General features: G+C 45.9%; 1 protein-coding gene across 1 annotated transcript in view; it reads left to right on the top strand.

Moving 5' to 3' along the window:
- ELSPBP1 (epididymal sperm binding protein 1) overlaps nucleotides 1-16,992 on the top strand; it is a 37,182-nt gene extending 20,190 nt beyond the window's left edge. Inside the window, exons 3-7 of the mRNA XM_003940296.3 lie at nucleotides 5,338-5,475; nucleotides 6,137-6,283; nucleotides 10,670-10,828; nucleotides 13,314-13,478; nucleotides 16,792-16,992. Of these exons, the coding sequence (XP_003940345.3) occupies nucleotides 5,338-5,475; nucleotides 6,137-6,283; nucleotides 10,670-10,828; nucleotides 13,314-13,471 (602 nt within the window). The 3' untranslated portion in view covers nucleotides 13,472-13,478; nucleotides 16,792-16,992. The remainder of the gene's footprint in view (nucleotides 1-5,337; nucleotides 5,476-6,136; nucleotides 6,284-10,669; nucleotides 10,829-13,313; nucleotides 13,479-16,791) is intronic.
- The last annotated feature ends 1,280 nt before the right edge of the window (nucleotides 16,993-18,272 follow it).

Genomic DNA, 18,272 nt, shown 5'->3' with positions numbered 1-18,272 from the left:
CAGTGGGAAACGTTTTTGTTTTAATCCAGAGAACAAGATCCTCTAGTTTCTGGGTCCACTGTCCTGCAGGTGCTCAGTGTTCTCTGCCCAGTCCTCAGAGTTTCTCGGCCGTGGCACTATAGCTGTCTGTGGCCAGATGCCTTTGTTCTGGGGAGCTGTCTTGTGCACTGAAGGATGTTTAGCAACAACCCTAGCCTCTATCTGGCAGAGGCCAGTAGCAGCCACTGGCTCATTTCCCCTGTAAGTTGTAACAACCGAAAATGTCGCTAATGCCCCCTGGGAGGTCATAATTGCTCCTCCTTCTCTATTAAGAACTCCTGGCCAGGTGCGGTGGCTCACGCATGTAATCCCAACATTTTGGGAGGCCAAGGCAGGCAGATCACCTGAGATCAGGAGGTTGAGACCAGCCTGACCAACATAGGGAAACCCTGTCTCTACTAAAAATACAAAAATTAGTTGGGCATGGTGGCAGGAGCCTGTAATCCCAGCTACTCAGGAGGCTGAGGCAGGAGAATCACTTGAACCCAGGAGGTGGAGGTTGCAGTGAGCCAAGATCGCGCCACTGCACTCCAGCCTGGGTGACAAGAGTGAGACTTCATCTCAAAAAACAAAACAAAACAAAACAGAACAAAACAAACAAACAAACAAAAACTGCTGCTCTATGTTCAGCTGGCTGGCAGAGAAAGAAAATAGCAGGGAGGATTGCTTGGGACTTTTTTAACGTCAGGAAATTGTGAGCATAATTTCCACCCATAATCCATTGCACACACACGAATCACCCATCGGAGTATCTCACTCATAGTATTCTATCATTATATCTTTGGGGGAGGAAAGGAAGAAGGAAAATGAAGGCGAGTAGAGCAGGAAGGGAAGCTGTGACTCTGACTCTGAACTTACAGATCAGCAAGTTGAGCTCTCATCCCAGTTCTGCTCAAAAAAAGGGATCAACGTTAATGAATCCTGATTGTAAGTGGGTTTTCATGTAATGAGAAATTTGGGATAGAATAGCATTTCTTTATTTTTATTTTAAATTCACACTTCAAATTTCAGCAGAACGCCATTTTTGTTTTTGTTTTTTGTTTTGTTTTGCTTTGAGACAGGGTGTCACTCTGTCACCCAGGCTGGAGTGCGGTGGTGCAATCACGGGTCACTGCGGCCTCAAACTCTCAGGCTCAAAACGCCCTCCTCCCTCAGCCTCCTAAGTAGCTGGGATTCCTGGGGCACACCACCATGGCTGGCTAATCCTGTTTGTTTGTTTTTGTAGAGATGGGGGTCTCACTTTGTTGCCCAGACTCGCGTTGAACTCCTGGCTTAAAGTGATCTCACCTCGGCCTCCCAGAGTGCTGGGATTATAGGCATACGTCACTGTGCCTGGCTGAGAATAGCATTTCTCAATATATTTCAGGGACCATTAGTCTGTTGTGCTATTGCACTGTGAAAACAGAAAAAAAAAAAAAAGAAAGAAAGAAAGACAACTCAATATACTGTATACGTACATTCTCATTTTCTTTCTTTTTTTTTTTTTTTTAGTAATATTCAGATTCTTTTATTAATTCATATGGGAAGAGAAACAACTTAAATTTTACTGGTTCAGTAGCAGATTTATGTTTGCATATCCATATGAGTTTCTCATAATACAACAAACAGCCATTGCTCGGTGCTCTAGAACTTTCACAGTCATGTTCATCTAATTATATCCTCCCTTAATGCCTTTTTTGCTGCTCCTTTTATGACACTTTAAATATCATTTTATCATTTTAAAATATTTTATCATTGATATGAGTGCTTCATGTAAATCTGCTCGTACATACATACACAAAAACACATACACACACAGTTGTTGCTGAATTCCACAAAAATCATGTTAAAGAGTGTGTATTTTTCTGTAACAACCTTTTTTTCTTCACTAGAGATGAGAGATTATGACAGGACGTTTCTGTGTTTACCATATTGCAATCTATTTTGTCAAATGGTTTGACATTTGGGAGGATCCAAGTTTCCGGATATGATGAGTCAATAAATCCACTCACTTGTATACACTCATGAGAATTCCTAGTCCTTGTATCCTAGGAGAGAGTTACAGCAGTACTTAAAACGGCACTGCACCAGATGTTAAGAGACAAAAGGCAGAAGATGAAACAGAATCTGCCTTGATGGGGAAAATGAATAAGCTGTAACACATTGCCACAAAGTCATCACATACATGACAGAAATAATTAAATGATAATTAGACCTAGCAAAATTCTCATTTTCTTATTTATTTATTTATTTATGTTTAAATTTTTTACTTTAGCTGCATACCATATCTGGCATTTCTCCCCATGTTACCCCTCCCCATCCTCCCTCCCCTCCCCATCCCCCTGCTGTCTCTCCCCTACCCACCCCCCAACTGCCCCCGTGTGTGATGCACCTCTCCCTGTGTCCATGTGTTCTCATTGTTCAACACCCACCTATGAGTGAGAACATGTGGTATTTGGCTTTAGAAACCTGTTTAATTTCACACGCCATTTTCCAAACTTATTTTATTCTGTTTGTTGTTGAGCAAGTAACTGTTCTAGGTTCTGTGGGTACACTGCACAAAAATCAAAGTTCCTGTACTCACCGAGAAGAATAAGAACATCGAAAGTTAGGTCTCCTCCGCCGGGCACGGTCACGCCTGTAATCCCAGCACTTTGGGAGGCCGAGGCGGGTGGATCATGAGGTCAAGAGATCGAGACTATCCTGGTCATCATGGTGAAACCCCGTCGCTACTAAAAATACAAAAAATTAGCTGGGCATGGTGACACATGCCTGTAGTCTCAGCTACTAGGGAGGCTGAGGCAGGAGAATTGCCTGAACCCAGGAGGCGGAGGTTGCGGTGAGCCGAGATCGCGCCATTGCACTCCAGCCTGGGTAACAAGAGCAAAACTCCGTCTCAAAAAAAAAAAAAAAAAAAAAAAAGAAAAGAAAAGAAAAAAAAAGAAAGTTAGGTCTCCTAAGCTTTACTCAGCCAAGCATCACCCCTCAATATCTGCCACATCTAGGTACCACCAGCGCTATTTTTCTTCAACATATTTCTTTAAAGTTGCTCACTTTTCTTCACTTCAATAGATTCATTTTAAGAGATTGGTTAACATCAGTATTGTCATACAAAAAAGCAGTACCACTTTCCATAAATAGGAAGTATAACTAAAAATAAATACTGCACTATGAAAACAAAATCCCATTATTAAATTCTGCTAGTCTCTTGTCCAAATAAAGCTTTGAGCCTCAGTCGTGCCCTCTCACTTTCTCTCTCCCTCTCTCTCTCTTTTTTTTTTTTTGTTAAAATGGGAGATTATCAAAGTATTAGGGATGCGGTAGAGAAATACTAGTATTAAATTGAAGCATTCTCTTTTGCGTAAGCAGAAGGACTAAAAGGACCACTGGAAAAGGATTTTTTTTCCAGTCAGTGTTTCAAAATCATTTAATGTGTGTCCCTACATAACCTAATGTGATATTGTGATCCACCAAAACGTATTTTGTGTGACATTATTGGCTCCTCCATTTTCTGCTCTGAGAAACAGTGGTCTCAGGGAACGAAACACCTAGGTTGCCTTGATTGTGCATGAAACTCTTCCTCAATGCTCCTGGCCCCAACGTGAACTGGATACACCCTGACATGTTGTTAGGAAACTGGATGCTAAGCCTAGGTGTGTAGCCTTCAGGCCACCATGAGAACTGTCTCGGTTCCTTTGGGTTGCTATAAAAAAAATACAACACCTGTAATCCCAGCACTGTGGGAGGCTGAGGCGGGAGGATCACCTGAGGTCAGGAGTTCAAGACCAGCCTGGCCAACAGGGCAAACCTCCATCTCTACTACAAAAAAAATCAGCCAGGCATGGTGGTGGGCACCTGTAATCCCAGCTACTTGGGAGGCTGAGGCAGGAGAATTGCTTGAACCTGGGAGGTGGAGGTTGCAGTGAGCTGAGACTGCACCACTGCACTCCAGCCTGGGTGACAGAGTAAGAGTCCATTTCAAAAAATACAATACAATGCAATACAATACAGTATAGTATACTACAGTATGGCACAATATAGTACAGCACAGCACAGCACAATACAACAAAACACAGTACAGTACAATACAGTATAATATAGTACAGTATAATATATAATACAGTACAGCACCATACAATATACTACAGTATAGCACAATACAGTAGAGTGTAATACAGTACAATGCAATACAGCACAGCACAGCACGATACGGTGCAGTACAGCATATTTCAATACAACACAATGCAGTACGGTATAATACAGCACAGCACAGTACAATATAATACAATACAGCACAGTACAATATGATATAGTATAGTACAGCAGAGTACAATACAGTACCATACAGTACAATACGGTACAGTGCAAGACAACACAGTACAGTACAGCACAGTATAGTACAATGCAATACAGTACAGTACAGTACAATACAATACAACACAGTACAGTACAGCACAATATAGTATGGCACAGCACAGCACAGCACAATACGATAAAACACAGTACAATACAATATAGTACAGTACAAATGCAATACAGCACAGCGCAGTACAGCACAGCACAATACAGTGCAAATGCAATACAGCACAGCACAATACAGCACAGCACAATACAGCACAGCACAATACAGTGCAAATGCAATACAGCACAGCACAATACAGCACAGCACAATACAGCACAGCACAATACAGTGCAAATGCAATACAGCACAACACAATACAGCACAGCACAATACAGCACAGCACAGTATGATATAATACAATACAGCACAGTACAATATGATATAGTACAGCAGAATACAATACAGTACCATACAGTACAATACAGTACAGTGCAATACAACACAGTACAGTACAGCATAGTATAGTACAATGCAATACAGTACAGTACAGTACAATACAATACAACACAGTTGAAAAAGTACCATTGACTGAGTAGCTTATAAACAATAGAAATGTCTGTCTCTCAGTTCTGGAGCTGGGAAGTCCAAGGGCGAGGCCCCAGCACTTGCAGCTGCTGCTGAGGGCCTGCCTCCTAGTTCACAGATGGCGCCTCCTTACTGTATTCTCACATTGTGGAACGGGCCAGCTAGCTCTCTGGGGTCTCTTATAAGGAGACCTGATCATGAAGGCTCTGCCCTGATGACCTAGTCACCTTCCAAAGGCCCCTTTGTACTGTGACCGTGGGGGTTAGGATTTTAACACATGAATTTTGGGGGGACACAGACATTCAGATCAAAGCAAGAGCCAAACCAAGACTCATCCTTTGTTAATTCATTGTGATTCTTCCCCACTCCTGTTCTGTCTTTCTGCCCTTCAGGGAGGAACGAGGAATGTGTCTTTCCTTTCACGTACCAGGGATCTGTTTACTTCACTTGCACCAAAACTCTTAGCTTATCCCCTTGGTGTGCCACCAGAGCGGTGTACAATGGCCAATGGAAGTACTGCCAGAGTGAAGGTGAGCGGTATCCTGCTGTCCCTGGCCAGGGGCTTTGAATAGGATGGATTACGAAAGAGAATGTGTGCCTGTATATGACATGATCACTTCTTGCAGATGAATTATAATACATAGGTGTGCATAGAAAAAGCTCTGGGAGGCCAGGCATGGTGGCTCAGGCCTGTAATCCCAGCACTTTGGGAGGTTGAGGAGGGTGGATCATGAGGTCAAGAGATCAAGACCATCCTGGCCAACATGGTGACACCCATCTCTACTAAAAATTTTAAAAATTAGCTGGATGTGGTGGTGGGCACCTGTAATCCCAGCTACTCAGGAGGCTGAGGCAGGAGAATTGCTTGAACCTGGGAGGTGGAGGTTGCAGTGAGCCCAGTTCGCACCATTGCACTCCAGGCTGGGTGACAGAGTGAGACTATGTCTCAAAAACAAACAAACAAAACCTCATGTATAAGCAGACCCGAGTTCAAACTCGTATTGTTCAAGAATCAGATGTATATGGCATAGGCAAATGCTTGATGAAATAATGCATAAAGTCTCTTCTGAACCTTACGTCTGTCCTGTCCTGTGATGGTTGATTGATTGATTAGTTGACTGATGATTAAATAACTCTGTACTGTGAATGACGAGAGGAAGTCGAGCCACTCACAAACTCCATTCCTAACAGATTACCCACGCTGTATCTTCCCTTTCATCTATCGAGGAAAGGCCTATAACAGCTGCATCTCCCAGGGAAGCTTCTTAGGCAGTCTGTGGTGCTCAGTCACCTCCGTCTTCGATGAGCAAGAGCAGTGGAAATTCTGTGAAACCAGTGGTGAGCTCCTGTAGCAGGGAGTAGGTGGGTAGTGGGAGGGAGAGTGGACAGCAGGAATCATCCTGAGGGGAGGCTGGGCAGGGTAGCAACCAGAGCACCCAGAGGGAAATACTCACAGGAGCCAACCGTCTGCTCAGAGAGTTCACTGTGACAACTACAGACAGGGCTGTCCTGAGGCTATTCTCCCAGTCCCAATCCAGCATGAAAAGACAGGGGTCCTGAGAACTGAAACAATGAGCTGCCGTCCTGATATTGACTTCCGAGTATTTCTGTTTCTAGAACTGACAATAGCCAGATGCACCCACTGATGAACCCAACCTGCCTCTCTTTCCTTTGTACCTCCCTCCCTCCCTCCCTCCCTCCCTCCCTCCCTCCCTTCCTTCCTTCCTTCCTTCCTTTCTTCCTTTCTTCTCTCTGTCTTTCTTTCCTTCTTTCTTCTCTCTCTCTCTCTCTTTTTTTTTTTTTTTTTGACAGAGTCTCACTCTGTTGCCCAGGCTGGAGTGCAGTGATGTGATCTCGGCTCACTGCAACTTCTGCCTCCAGGGTTCAAGTGCTTCTCCTGCTTCAGCCTCCTGAGTAGCTGGGACTACAGGTGCCTGCCACCACACCTGGCTAATTTTTTGTATTTTTAGTAGAGACGGGCTTTCACTGTGTTGGCCAGGATGGTCTCGATTTCCTGACTTCGTGATCCTCTCACCTTGGCCTCTCAAAGTCCTGGGATTACAGGTGTGAGAGCCACCACGCCTGGCCTTTCTCTCTTTTTTTCTCTCTCTTTCTCTCCTTCACTCCCTCCCTCCCTCCCTTCCTCCCTTCCTTCCTCTCTCTCTTTCTCTTTCTTTCTCTTCCCCCTCCCCTCCCCTCCCCTCCCCTCCCATTCCCTTCCTTCCCCTCCCCTCCCCTCCCCTTTCCTCCCCTCCCCTCCCTTCCCCTCCCTTTCCTTTCCCTTCCCTTCCTTTCCCCTCCCCTTTATTTTATTTTTGAGACAGGGTCTCACTGTATCGCTCAGGCTGGAGTATAGTGGCGTGATCTCAGCTCACTGCAACCTCTGCCTCCTGGATTCAAGCAGTTCTCTACCTTAGCCTCCCGAGTAGCTGGGATTACAGGCATGTGCCACCATGCCCAGCTAACTTTTGTATTTTTTAGTAGGGAATTGCTGGGCTAGACTGGTCTCGCTTTCCTGATTTCGTGATCCACCAGCCTCGGCCTCCCAAAGTGCTGAGATTACAGGCGTGAGCCACCGTGTCTGGCCAGCATGCTTACTCTTGCATAAAAATCTTAATTCTGTTCTTCCCTTAGCACTCAACAAATCCTAATTCCATCCAAACCTTAATTTTATTCTAGCCTTAATCATCTGCCATGTCTGTTCTTTACAATAAACCAAACTTAACCTTAAATATCACTGTAACTCTGTCCTAATACTTAACCTGATTTTTCATCGCAAGTCCAACTCTTTCTCCATTTCCATTCCTGACTCTAAATTCTGTCATTAATACGTACATTCCATCATTAATAAATACATTACTTATATACTCTGTCATTAATACATCATTAATTCATAACCATAGCCATTTCTTAACCCTAAACCAAATAGATGAATTAAGAAAGATATCAGTTAGAGCAGGCTCAGTGGCTCACGCCTGTTATCCCAAAAGGGATTGAGAGACTGAGGCAGAAGGACTGCTTGAGGCCAGGAATTTGAGACCAGCCTAGGCAACATAGGGAGACCCTGTCTCTAAAAAAATTTAAAAACCGGCCAGGGTGATGGCTCATGCCTGTAATCCCAGCACTTTGGGAGGCTGAGGTGGGCGAATCACTAGGTCAGGAGATCAAGACCATCCTGGCCAACATGGTGAAACCCCGTCTCTACTAAAATACAGAAAATTAGCAGGGTGTGGTGGGACATGCCTTAGTCCCAGCTACTTGGGAGGCTGAGGTAGGGGAATCACTTGAACCCAGGAGGCAGAGGTTGCAGTGAGCTGAGGTCACACCACTGCACTCTGGTCTGGCAACAGAGCAAGACTTCTCAAAAAATTAACTGGTCATGGTGGCATGCACCTGTAGTCCCAGCTACTTGAGAGGCTGAGGTAGGAGAATTCCTTGAGCCCAGGAGTTCGAGGCTGCAGTGAGCTGTGATCGTACCGTGGATTTCCAGCCTGGGCAACAGAGTGAGATTCTGTCTCAAAAACAAAAACAAAAACAAAAACAAAAAAACCTTCAGTTTTATGGCAATATAACCTTAATATCTAAGCTCCTGTTTATCCTTAAAATGATCCAATCTCCTTAGACCCAGTTTTGATGGAGTTACAGATTAGAATTTGCATGAATCACCAAACAGATGTCCAAGAAGAGGTACCTCTTAGCTTTGGCTGCCCCACTACCTTAAGAAAGTTGTTGCTTATTTCCTTTTTATGGGTAAGTGAGAACCCAAACCACCCATGCCTGTGCATCTTACCATCTCCATTACTGGGTAATTGACTTTACTGGTTCACAGTCATCATCAACTTGACTCTACTCACCTAGGAAATTCTCACCTGGGAAGTCACTTTTATTATCTGTAAAATAAAGATGTTAAGGCTGGCGTCACAGGGTTTTTGTAAAGATTGGAGTTCATTTTCATGCAGGATCAGTGGTGGTGCCATGCCACGTAGCTAAGAAACGCGCATTCTTCTGCTGTCATCTGAAATGCTAGGCAAAAAAAAAAAAAAAAAAAAAAAAATTGCTTTGAGGTTAGACCTGAGTTGAAATTCTGTTGTTGGCCTTACCAGCTATATGATCTTGGGCATGTTAGATAATAAAAATAATAATTATAGGCTGGGCATGGTGGCTTATGCCTATAATCCCAGCACTTTGGGAGGCTAAGGCAGGTGGATCATGAGGTCAGAAGTTCAAGACCAGCCTGGCCAAGGTGGTGAAACCCTGTCTCTACTAAAAGTACAAACATTAGCCAGGCATGGCAGTGGGTGCCTGTAATCTCAGCTACTCAGGAGGCTGAGGCAGAAAATTGCTTGAACCCAGGAGGCGGAGTTTGCAGTGAGCTGAGATCGCACAACTGCACTCCAGCTTGGCAACAGAGCAAGACTCCATATCAATAATAATAATAACATAATGAACTTTTAGCAAGCGTTTTCTATGTGCTAGGCGGTGTTTAAAACACTACATGAAATAACTCATCTATCCCATGCAACAGTCTCTATCAGGTAAATCTGACTGGTAGCCCTGTTTTAAACACGGAGAAACTGATGTTAATAGCAGCAAAGGTATGATTTGATCCCAGGAAGTCTCACCTTCAGAATTTGTGCTCTTAATCACTGGTCATTACTACCTGTAAACCCCAACCCCTCAGTCAAATTCCAGCTCCCCCTAAAAGACCACCCCCTCAAAAAAAGCCTGCTAATTAGGCAAGACTGAGTTTATTGCTCACCCAAGTAAGAGAGATTACTACTTTGATGGGGTCTTAATAACATCTTGGGCTGGGTGTGGTGACTCACACCTGTAATCCTAGCACTGTGGGAGGCCGACACGGGTGGATCACCTGAGGTCAAGAGTTCGAGACCAGCCTGGCCAACATGGCAAAAACCCCTCCTCTAATAAAACTATAAAAATTAGTGGGGCATGGTGGCACTTGTCTGCAATCCTGGCTACTCTGGAGGCTGAGGTAGGAGAATCACTTGAACCCGGGAGGCAGAGGTTGCACTGAGCCGAGATCTTTCCACTGCACTCCAGCCTGGGTGACAGGGACTCCATCTAAAAAAATTAAAAATAAAAGAATGACATCTTGAGGTGGAGAGGGAAAACTCAGGATATTGATGGGGTCTTGGGGTCTTGTCCAGGGTGGGTCTTTCCATGGGGGATGTGATTCGGATTGTAAGGATCCAAACCACAATTTGGATTTGGGTCGTGGTATTTGGATAAGGATCATAATATAATGGTTAGAGTTGGTGGTTACAGCAAGGTGAAATGACCGAAGATAGGGTTTCAAAGAGTGTGGAAGAGTAAACAGTGTTTTGACACAAGCTGCTGAAAAAGTTGAACAGTCTGATAAGTACACAAATAGCTTTTCTGGAGGCTTCTGGAATGAATAATAAGGCTATTTGCAACTCTGCTCTTCTCGGACAAGCATTTCCTAGCTTAGTAGAGTCAAGGTGATGGCGACTGCAGGACCGTGAAGTCATGTTAACGGAGTGGGTAAGGTGTGCGCGACTTGGTAGTTTCGGTTCTCACTTATCCGTCACATCGAAATAATGACGTCACTCAGAAGCTGCTTGGGGAATTCAGTGCTATGTCACCTTTCATGGGATAAGGCGTGGCACATAGTTTGTGTGTCATAAATGGAAGCTCTTTTCATCTCCTCTTCTTGACCTGTAACATTTCCATGATCGTTTTCAGAGTATGGGGGAAATTCTCTCAGCAAGCCCTGCATCTTCCCCTCCATCTACAGAAATCACGTGGTCTCTGATTGCATGGTGGATGAAAGCAAGAAGCCCTGGTGCCCGACCACGGAGAACATGGATAAAGATGGAAAGTGGAGTTTCTGTGCTGACACCAGTAATCTGGGAATGGGGGGTTGTGTGGGTGGGGGGTGGATTCTTTTAAGCATTTGCTCAACACATACCTGCTGAAGCCCTACTGTGAGCCAGGCACTGAGTTGGGCACTGAGGATCTGGTGATGAATCTGGCAAAGAGTTTTGGCCTCATGGATAACGTCAATGATGTGATGTGCCACAGGCTTTAAAATCCAAGAGGAAGGTGCCAAGATGAAATATTCAAAATGTTAAACAACCAACCATGATTCAAATACAGAGTAAATACATGCCAGGGCTTTGAAAAAAACGCTGGTGTGAGCCAGGCATGGTGGTTCACAGGTACTTGTGAGGCTGAGACAGGAGAATCACTTGAACCAGGAGGCAAAGGTTGCATTGATCCGAGATTCCAGAACTTTCGGAGGCTGAGGCAAGAGGATTACTTGAGACCAGAAGTTCAAGACCAGCCTGGGCACATAGTGAGAACCTGTCTCAAAGAGAAAGAGAGAGAGAGAGAGAGAGAGAGAGAGAGAGAGAAGAAAGAAAGAATGAAATAAATATATTAGTTGATAAAAGAAATATATTGGTAGTAGCCTGTGCCTGTAGTCTCAGGTACTTGGGAGGCTGAGGCAGGAGGATCACTTGAGCCTGGAAGGTTGAGGCTGCAGTGAGCTATGATCACACCACTGCCCTCCAGCCTGGGTGACAGAGTCAGACCTTGCCCCTAAAATAAATTAATAAGCAAACCAACAGTGAAATCACCCAACAAGAGGTGCAAACATTTGGAAACATGGTACTAGACTGCCAAACGAGGGGACGCTCTTTCGGCTCCTTTCAGCTCACAGAACAAGAGCTGAAAAGAGCCAAAGGAGCATCCCCTCATTTCCCCTCAGCTGAGAACATGTGTGTTGGGAGACTCAGGTCAAACGTCCTCACTCTGTGTGTGTGTCCGCAAATGGCCGCAGAAGCATCATGAGTATTGATTTTGTGAGTGACAAAGTTTAGCGAGTAGGTGCATTTGCACCTGTGGAATCCACAAAAGATGAGGACACTGAAATCGGTTCTCTGAGACAAATCCTATGCCTGCCAGGTCCTCCTGGTACCCAACATTCTCCTTGTTGGAGACAGATGCTCAATGCTGCAAAGGAAAATCAGCACCGGGACAAAGGATCTTTCAGCATCGCAAGTTTTACTTCCTGGACTGCAGGAAGGGTTTTCTCGCTAGCCACCTTGTCACGAGAGTACAATGAACAAAGGCAAAGCAGGCATATTTATCCTTTACACATTGCGGGCTGTCCTTACTGCTGTATCTGATTTCCGTTGGTTGGAGCCAGATCTTACAATTTAAACTAAAACCCGATTGGCTCACAACTTAAAACGTTTTTAAAAGCAGTGGAGAGCTGGGACATGCCTGTGAGCACGTCCAGCACAGATATCTTGGTTCAAGTACAAGGACATAGAATGTACTACGTGCCTGTAAGCATGGCATGTCTAACAGCTACATAGGATAGGGCGTAACAAAGAGTTATTAGCACACTTATGATTTATTCTTCAACAAGAAAGGAAACTTTGACGAGGAACTTTTTCTTTCCACATCCTTCTCCCTCCTGACCCCAGGGCCCTGTGTGCCTCTACTCTGCCCTTCTTCCCTGCTCCAGTGCTCTGCCCTATGTCCCAGCCTTCCTCAAGTCCTACAATCTGATAGCTCTGAGGGAAGAAAATCCAGCCATGCAAAATTCTTCTTTTGTTTAGGTTTAAGCATTCCGAGCAGTGCCCAGACAGCACTGTCCTGTGCGGTGTTTACCCAGATTTTATTTTTCAGTTTTTAAAGCTTTTTATAACTTGTTTTATTTTATTTTTGAGATGAAATCTCACTCTGTTGCCCAGACTAGAGTGCAGTGGTGTGATCTCGGCTCACTGCAATCTCCACCTCTTGGGTTCAAGCGATTCTTCTGCTTCAGCCTCTTAAGTAGCTAGGACTACAAGTACATGCCACCACATTCATCTAATTTTTGTGTTGGCCAGGCTGGTCTCGAACTCCTAACCTCAAGTCATCTGTCCACCTTGACTTCCCAAAGTGTTGGAATTATAGCATGAGCCACTGCGCCCAGCCACTTTTTATATTTTAGAGGGAGGGTCTCCATCTGTCACCCAGGCTGTAGTGCAGTGGTGCAATTGTGACTCAATGCAGCCTCGACCTTCCAGCCTCGGGCAATCCTCCCACCTCAACCTCCCGAGTAGCTGGGACTACAGGCACACACCACCCCCCCAACTAATTTAAAAAAATTTTTTTTTGGTAGAGATGAGGTTTTGCTATGTTGCCCAGGCTGGTCTTGAACTCCTGGCTTCACACGATCCTCCTGCCTCGACCTCCCAAAGTGCTGGAATTAAAGGTGCAAACCACCACGGTCAACGCCAATTTGGAATCTAGGGTGTGCCTGAAGCGCATGCCTCTATGACGGTATGGAGACCTGGGGACTAACCTTTGTCTTATCCCTTCTGCTTCCTAGGAATTTCCGCGCTGGTCCCCGGCTTCCCTTGCCACTTTCCATTCAGCTATAAAAACAAGAATTATTTTAACTGCACTAACAAAGGATCAAAGGAGGACCTTGTGTGGTGTGCAACGTCTCACAACTACGACCGGGACCGCACCTGGGTGTACTGCTGATGCTGAGGTGAGCGCAGGGACCGACAGTGGCTCTTTCACGGAAGCAGAGGTGAGACCGGCGGTGCGCCTGGCGCATCATTGACGTGAAGCCGAGGTCTGATTCGTGTCGCTGATGTGACGATGTGCTGCCCAAAGTTTTCTCTTCCTTTAATAGGCAGGGTCTCACTCGGTCACCTAGGCTGCAGTGCAGTAGCGCCGTCATAGCTCACTGCAGCCTTCAACTCCTGGGCTCAGCCTCCCCCTCCGGAGTAGCCAGTACTACGAGTGTGCTCCACGACACCTGGCCAACTGTTTAATTTTAATTAATTAATTTTTTTTAAATTTTCTTTCTCTCTTCCTTTTTAAAATTGTACTTCAGGTTCTGGGGTACATGTGTAGATCATGCAGGATTGTTGCATAGGTACACAGACGGCAAGGTGGTTGGCTGCCTCCACCCCCCGTCACCTACATCTGGCGTTTCTCCCCATGTTATCCCTCCCCCACCTCCTCACGCCCCTGCTGTCCCTCCCTTGGTTCCCGCCCCCCCCACAACCGACCCCAGTGTGTGATGCTCCCCTCCCTGTGTCCATGTGTTCTCATTGTTCAACACCTGCCTGTGAGTGAGAACATGCGGTGTTTGATTTTCTGTTCTTGTGTCAGTTTGCTGAGAATGATGGTTTCCGGGTTCATCCACATTCCTACAAAGGACACGAACTCATCGTTTTTTATGGATACATAATATTCCATAATTTAATTTTTTTTTTTTTACATGGAGTCTTTCTCTGTCTCACAGTCTGGAGTGCAGTGGCACAATCTCAGCTCACTGCAACCTCGGCCTCCTGGGTTCAAGTGATTCTCCTACCTCAGCCTCCCAAGTAGCTGGATTCTACTCCCAAGCAGCTCACATTCTACTTTTTCCAGCGTGTCTGATTAGCGTTGCTGATGGGAAGGCGAGATCTGCTTCTTCCAGTGTGTCTGATTAGCTGAGGTTCCCAGCAATGTGGGCTCTGTTGCCAAAGATAAGGGGGAGTTTGGGGAAGATGGGAAGAACTCCCCAGATTAGACAGATGGAAGAAATTGGGATTTCTCCCACAAGAAGGAGAGCAGAGGGGAGACTGGCAGACTTTTCAGACCCAGAAAAGTATCATTCCAAGTTTCAAGTCTGGGAGGCTTTGGGTATGGGCGATGAGGAAAGTGGAATTTCTCAAAATGGAGCGTGGTGTTGAAAAACAATCCAGAAAAGGGGATGACTGACCTGCTGTGGAGTCACACCTGTAATCCTAGTGCTTTGGGAAGTCAAGGCAGGAGGATCGGTTGGGGCCAGGAGTTTGAGACCATCCTGGGCAATGTAGCAAGACCCTGTCTCTGCAAAAAAAAAAAATTATATATATATACACACATGCACACAGAAAATTAGCTGGGTGTGGTAGGATGCACCTGTAGTCCCAGCTACTCAGGAGGCGGAGGTCAGAGGATCCCTTGAACTCGGGAGTTCAAGGTGCAGTGAGCTATGATTACACCTCTGTACTCCAGCCTGGGGAACAGAGTGAGACATGGGGAGAAATGTCAGATACAGGTGAAGGGGAGGAAGGCGGCAAAGCACACTGCCGTGTGTGTACCTATGCAACAATCTTGCACGCTTTTCACATGTACCCCAAAACAGAAAATGCAATTTAAAAAATTTCCTGTATTTACAATATTAAAAAAAAAGAAGAAAGAAAAAAAGAGAAAGATGGAAGGAAGGAAAGAAGGAAGGAGGGAGGGAGGAAGGAAGGAAAATCCGGAAGCCAAGTCAGCATGGTGTGCATCCATTGCCCCCATTGCTGGAGTAGCTCACCAAGGGAAAAATGGGGTTTACTTCTCTTCCTTCACCACCTCAGCCCACTGGTCATCAAGTACCTCCACAGAGTGAATTTTATCCCCTCCCCTTATTTTCCTTTCCTCCCTCCCTCCCTCCTTCCTTCCTTCCTTCCTCCCTTTCTTTTGATGGAATCTCACTCTGTCACCCAGGTTGGAGCACAGTGGCATGATGTCAGCTCACTGCAGCCTCTGCCTCCCTGGTTCAAGCAATTCTCCCACCTCAGTCTCCCAAGTAGTTGAGATTACAGGGGTGCACAGCCACGCCCATGCTATTTTTTCTTTTTCATTTTTAGTAGAGACGGGGTTTCACCATGTTGGCCAGGCTGATCTTGAACTCCTGACCTCAGGTGATCCACCCACCTTGGCCTCCCAGAGTGCTGGGATTACAGGCGTGAGTCACCACACCAGGCCCATCCCTCCTTGTCTTCTAGTCTTTTCCTTCTGGGTCTCCGCTGAGGCCAGCGTCAGTATTCTCTAGCCTATAGAAATGCTCTTTAGACCTCTCGGCATGGATCAACTGACCTCAGTGCTCTGTGACTTCTGGAATCTAAAATAAAGGGAAGCCCTTCCATCAGATGTGTGGGCAAAACCCTACCTCTCCTCCCTTTGGGGTGGAAAACCCTGGTGGGTCTAGTGATTTCTGTCCTTACAATGCACGTGGCTCATGGATGACATGAAATTAGTTTGAACCCTTCCTGAATGTTGGCTCAGCAATGAAAATCTTCTTCCCAGAATAGAGGAAGGGGAAAGGAGGGGGTTTGGAGTTCTGGGCACCATCTTTTTTTTTTTTTTTTTTTTGAGATGGAGTCTCTCACTGTCGCCTAGGCTGGAGTACAGTGGCGTAATCTCAGCTCACCACAACCTCTGCCTCCCGGGTTCAAGCAATTCTCCTGCCTCAGCCTCCTGAGTACCTGGGACTCTAGGCACATACTACCACGCCCAGCTAATTTTGTGTGTGTGTGTGTGTGTGTGTGTGTGTGTGTGTGTGTGTGTGTCTGTTAGTAGAGACAGGGTTTCGCCGTGTTGACCAGGATGGTCTCGATCTCCTGACCTCATGATCCGCCAGCCTCAGCCTCCCAAAGTGACGGGATTACAGGTGTGAGCCACTGCGCCTGGCCTCTGGGCACCATCTTAAAAGGGTAGATATTAAAAAACACCCACAGTGGTCTTTGGTCTGTGGCTAGGACTAAGAACATGCCCAGGGTCCAGCCTCTGACCTCTATCCATCACAGCAGAACTGTCTCTTTGCGGGTCCCTTTCTCCTTTCCCTAGATGTGAGGCTGAGGGGCTCATTCTTCATTGCTCTTGCTCCTACGAGCTAGGTGGGGGTTGAGGGAGCATCTGATTCCTCTCAGCTCAGCTGCTTCCATCAGCTTCCAACTAAGTCTAGAAAACCAATGCAAAGTCCTTTCCATTCACCTTCTGCTTTGAGCCAAGGCCTACTTATTCATCCATCTCAGATGTTTGCTTCTGTTTTCAAGGGGAGGAGAAGCATCTTCAGAGGAAGACCGCCACATTGAGGCTGAACACGGCTTTGTCTTTTTCATTGCATCTTTCAAGCTTAAATAATCACCCTTAGAAAAACCCTCTGTACCACCTTGTTCAATCACCTGGTCCTTTGAGAAGAATGTAGAGAGAATACGGTATTAACCAGCAATAAAGGAATCCTGATTTAACACTGGGATCTGCCTTCTCTGCTTCCTAAGATGAGAGCGATGAGTGGGGAAGGAAAGGTTGGTGGCTAGGCTGCTGAGTCTCATGGTGTGTAGAGGTCAGACTCTCAGGACAGGGACCTCCAGGAGTTATTACAGCCTGCTTTCTCTTTTGGGGGAGATCACAGGTTTGGGTGGGGTGTTTGTGGGTACTTATTACATTAATGTACTTGTTACATTATTAATAAATAATATGCCTGGGTAAAGTAATTTTTCTTTTTTCTAGAGACAGGGTCTCACTATGTTGCCAGGCTGCTTGTGAACTCCTGGCCTCAAGTGACCCTGCCTCCTCAGCTTGCCAAAGGGGTCCACTTTTTCTTAATTTTTATTTTATAAAGCAAAGCTATTGGCTGGGTGTGGTGGCTCACACCAGTAATCTCAGCACTTTGTGGGGCTGAAGCGGGTGGATACCTTGAGCCCAGGAGTTTGCAACCAGCCTGAGCAACATGGGGAAAATGTGTATTTGCCAAAAAACAAAACAAAACCAAAACCAAAAATTAGCTGGGCTTGGTGGCAGCACCTATGGTCCCAGGTACTCAGGAGGCTGAGGCAGTGGATGGTGTGAGCCCGGGAGGTGGAGGCTGCGGTGAGCTGAGATTGCACACTGCACTCCAGCCAGGGTAACAGAGGGAGACCCTGTCTCAACAGTAAATACATAAATATGCTGGGTGCAGTGGCTCACATCAGTAATCCCAGCACTTTGGGAGGCTGAGGCAGGCGGGTCACATGAGCCTGGCCAACATGATGAAACCCAGTCTCTGCTAAAAAAAAAAAAAAAAAAAAAAAAAAAAATTAGCTGGGCATGGTGGTGGACACCTGTAATCCCAGCTACCCACGAGACTGAGGCAGGAGAATCACTTGAACCCAGGAGGTGGAGGTTGCAGTGAGCTGAGATCGCACCACTGCACTCCAGTCTGGGTGACTGAGGGAGACCTTGTCTCAAAAATAAATACGTAAATATGCTGGGTACAGTGGCTCACATCTGTAATCCTAGCACTTTGGGAGGCTGAGGCAGCAGATCACATCATGAGGTCAGTTCAAGACAGCCTGGCCAACATGGTGAAATCCTGTCTCTACTAAAAAAAAAAAAAAAAAAAAAAAAAATAGCCAGGCGTGGTAGCACATGCCTGTAGTCCCAGCTACTTGGGAGGCTGAGGGATGAGAATCGCTTGAACCTAGGAGGTGTAGGTTGCGTGAGCTGAGATGGCACCACACCACTGCACTCCATTCTGGCCAACAGAATGAAACTG

The sequence above is a fragment of the Saimiri boliviensis genome, chromosome 14, assembly GCF_048565385.1.
Source record: "Saimiri boliviensis isolate mSaiBol1 chromosome 14, mSaiBol1.pri, whole genome shotgun sequence".
Taxonomy (NCBI): Eukaryota; Metazoa; Chordata; class Mammalia; order Primates; family Cebidae; genus Saimiri; species Saimiri boliviensis.
This window is presented reverse-complemented; position numbering and strand designations above follow the sequence as displayed.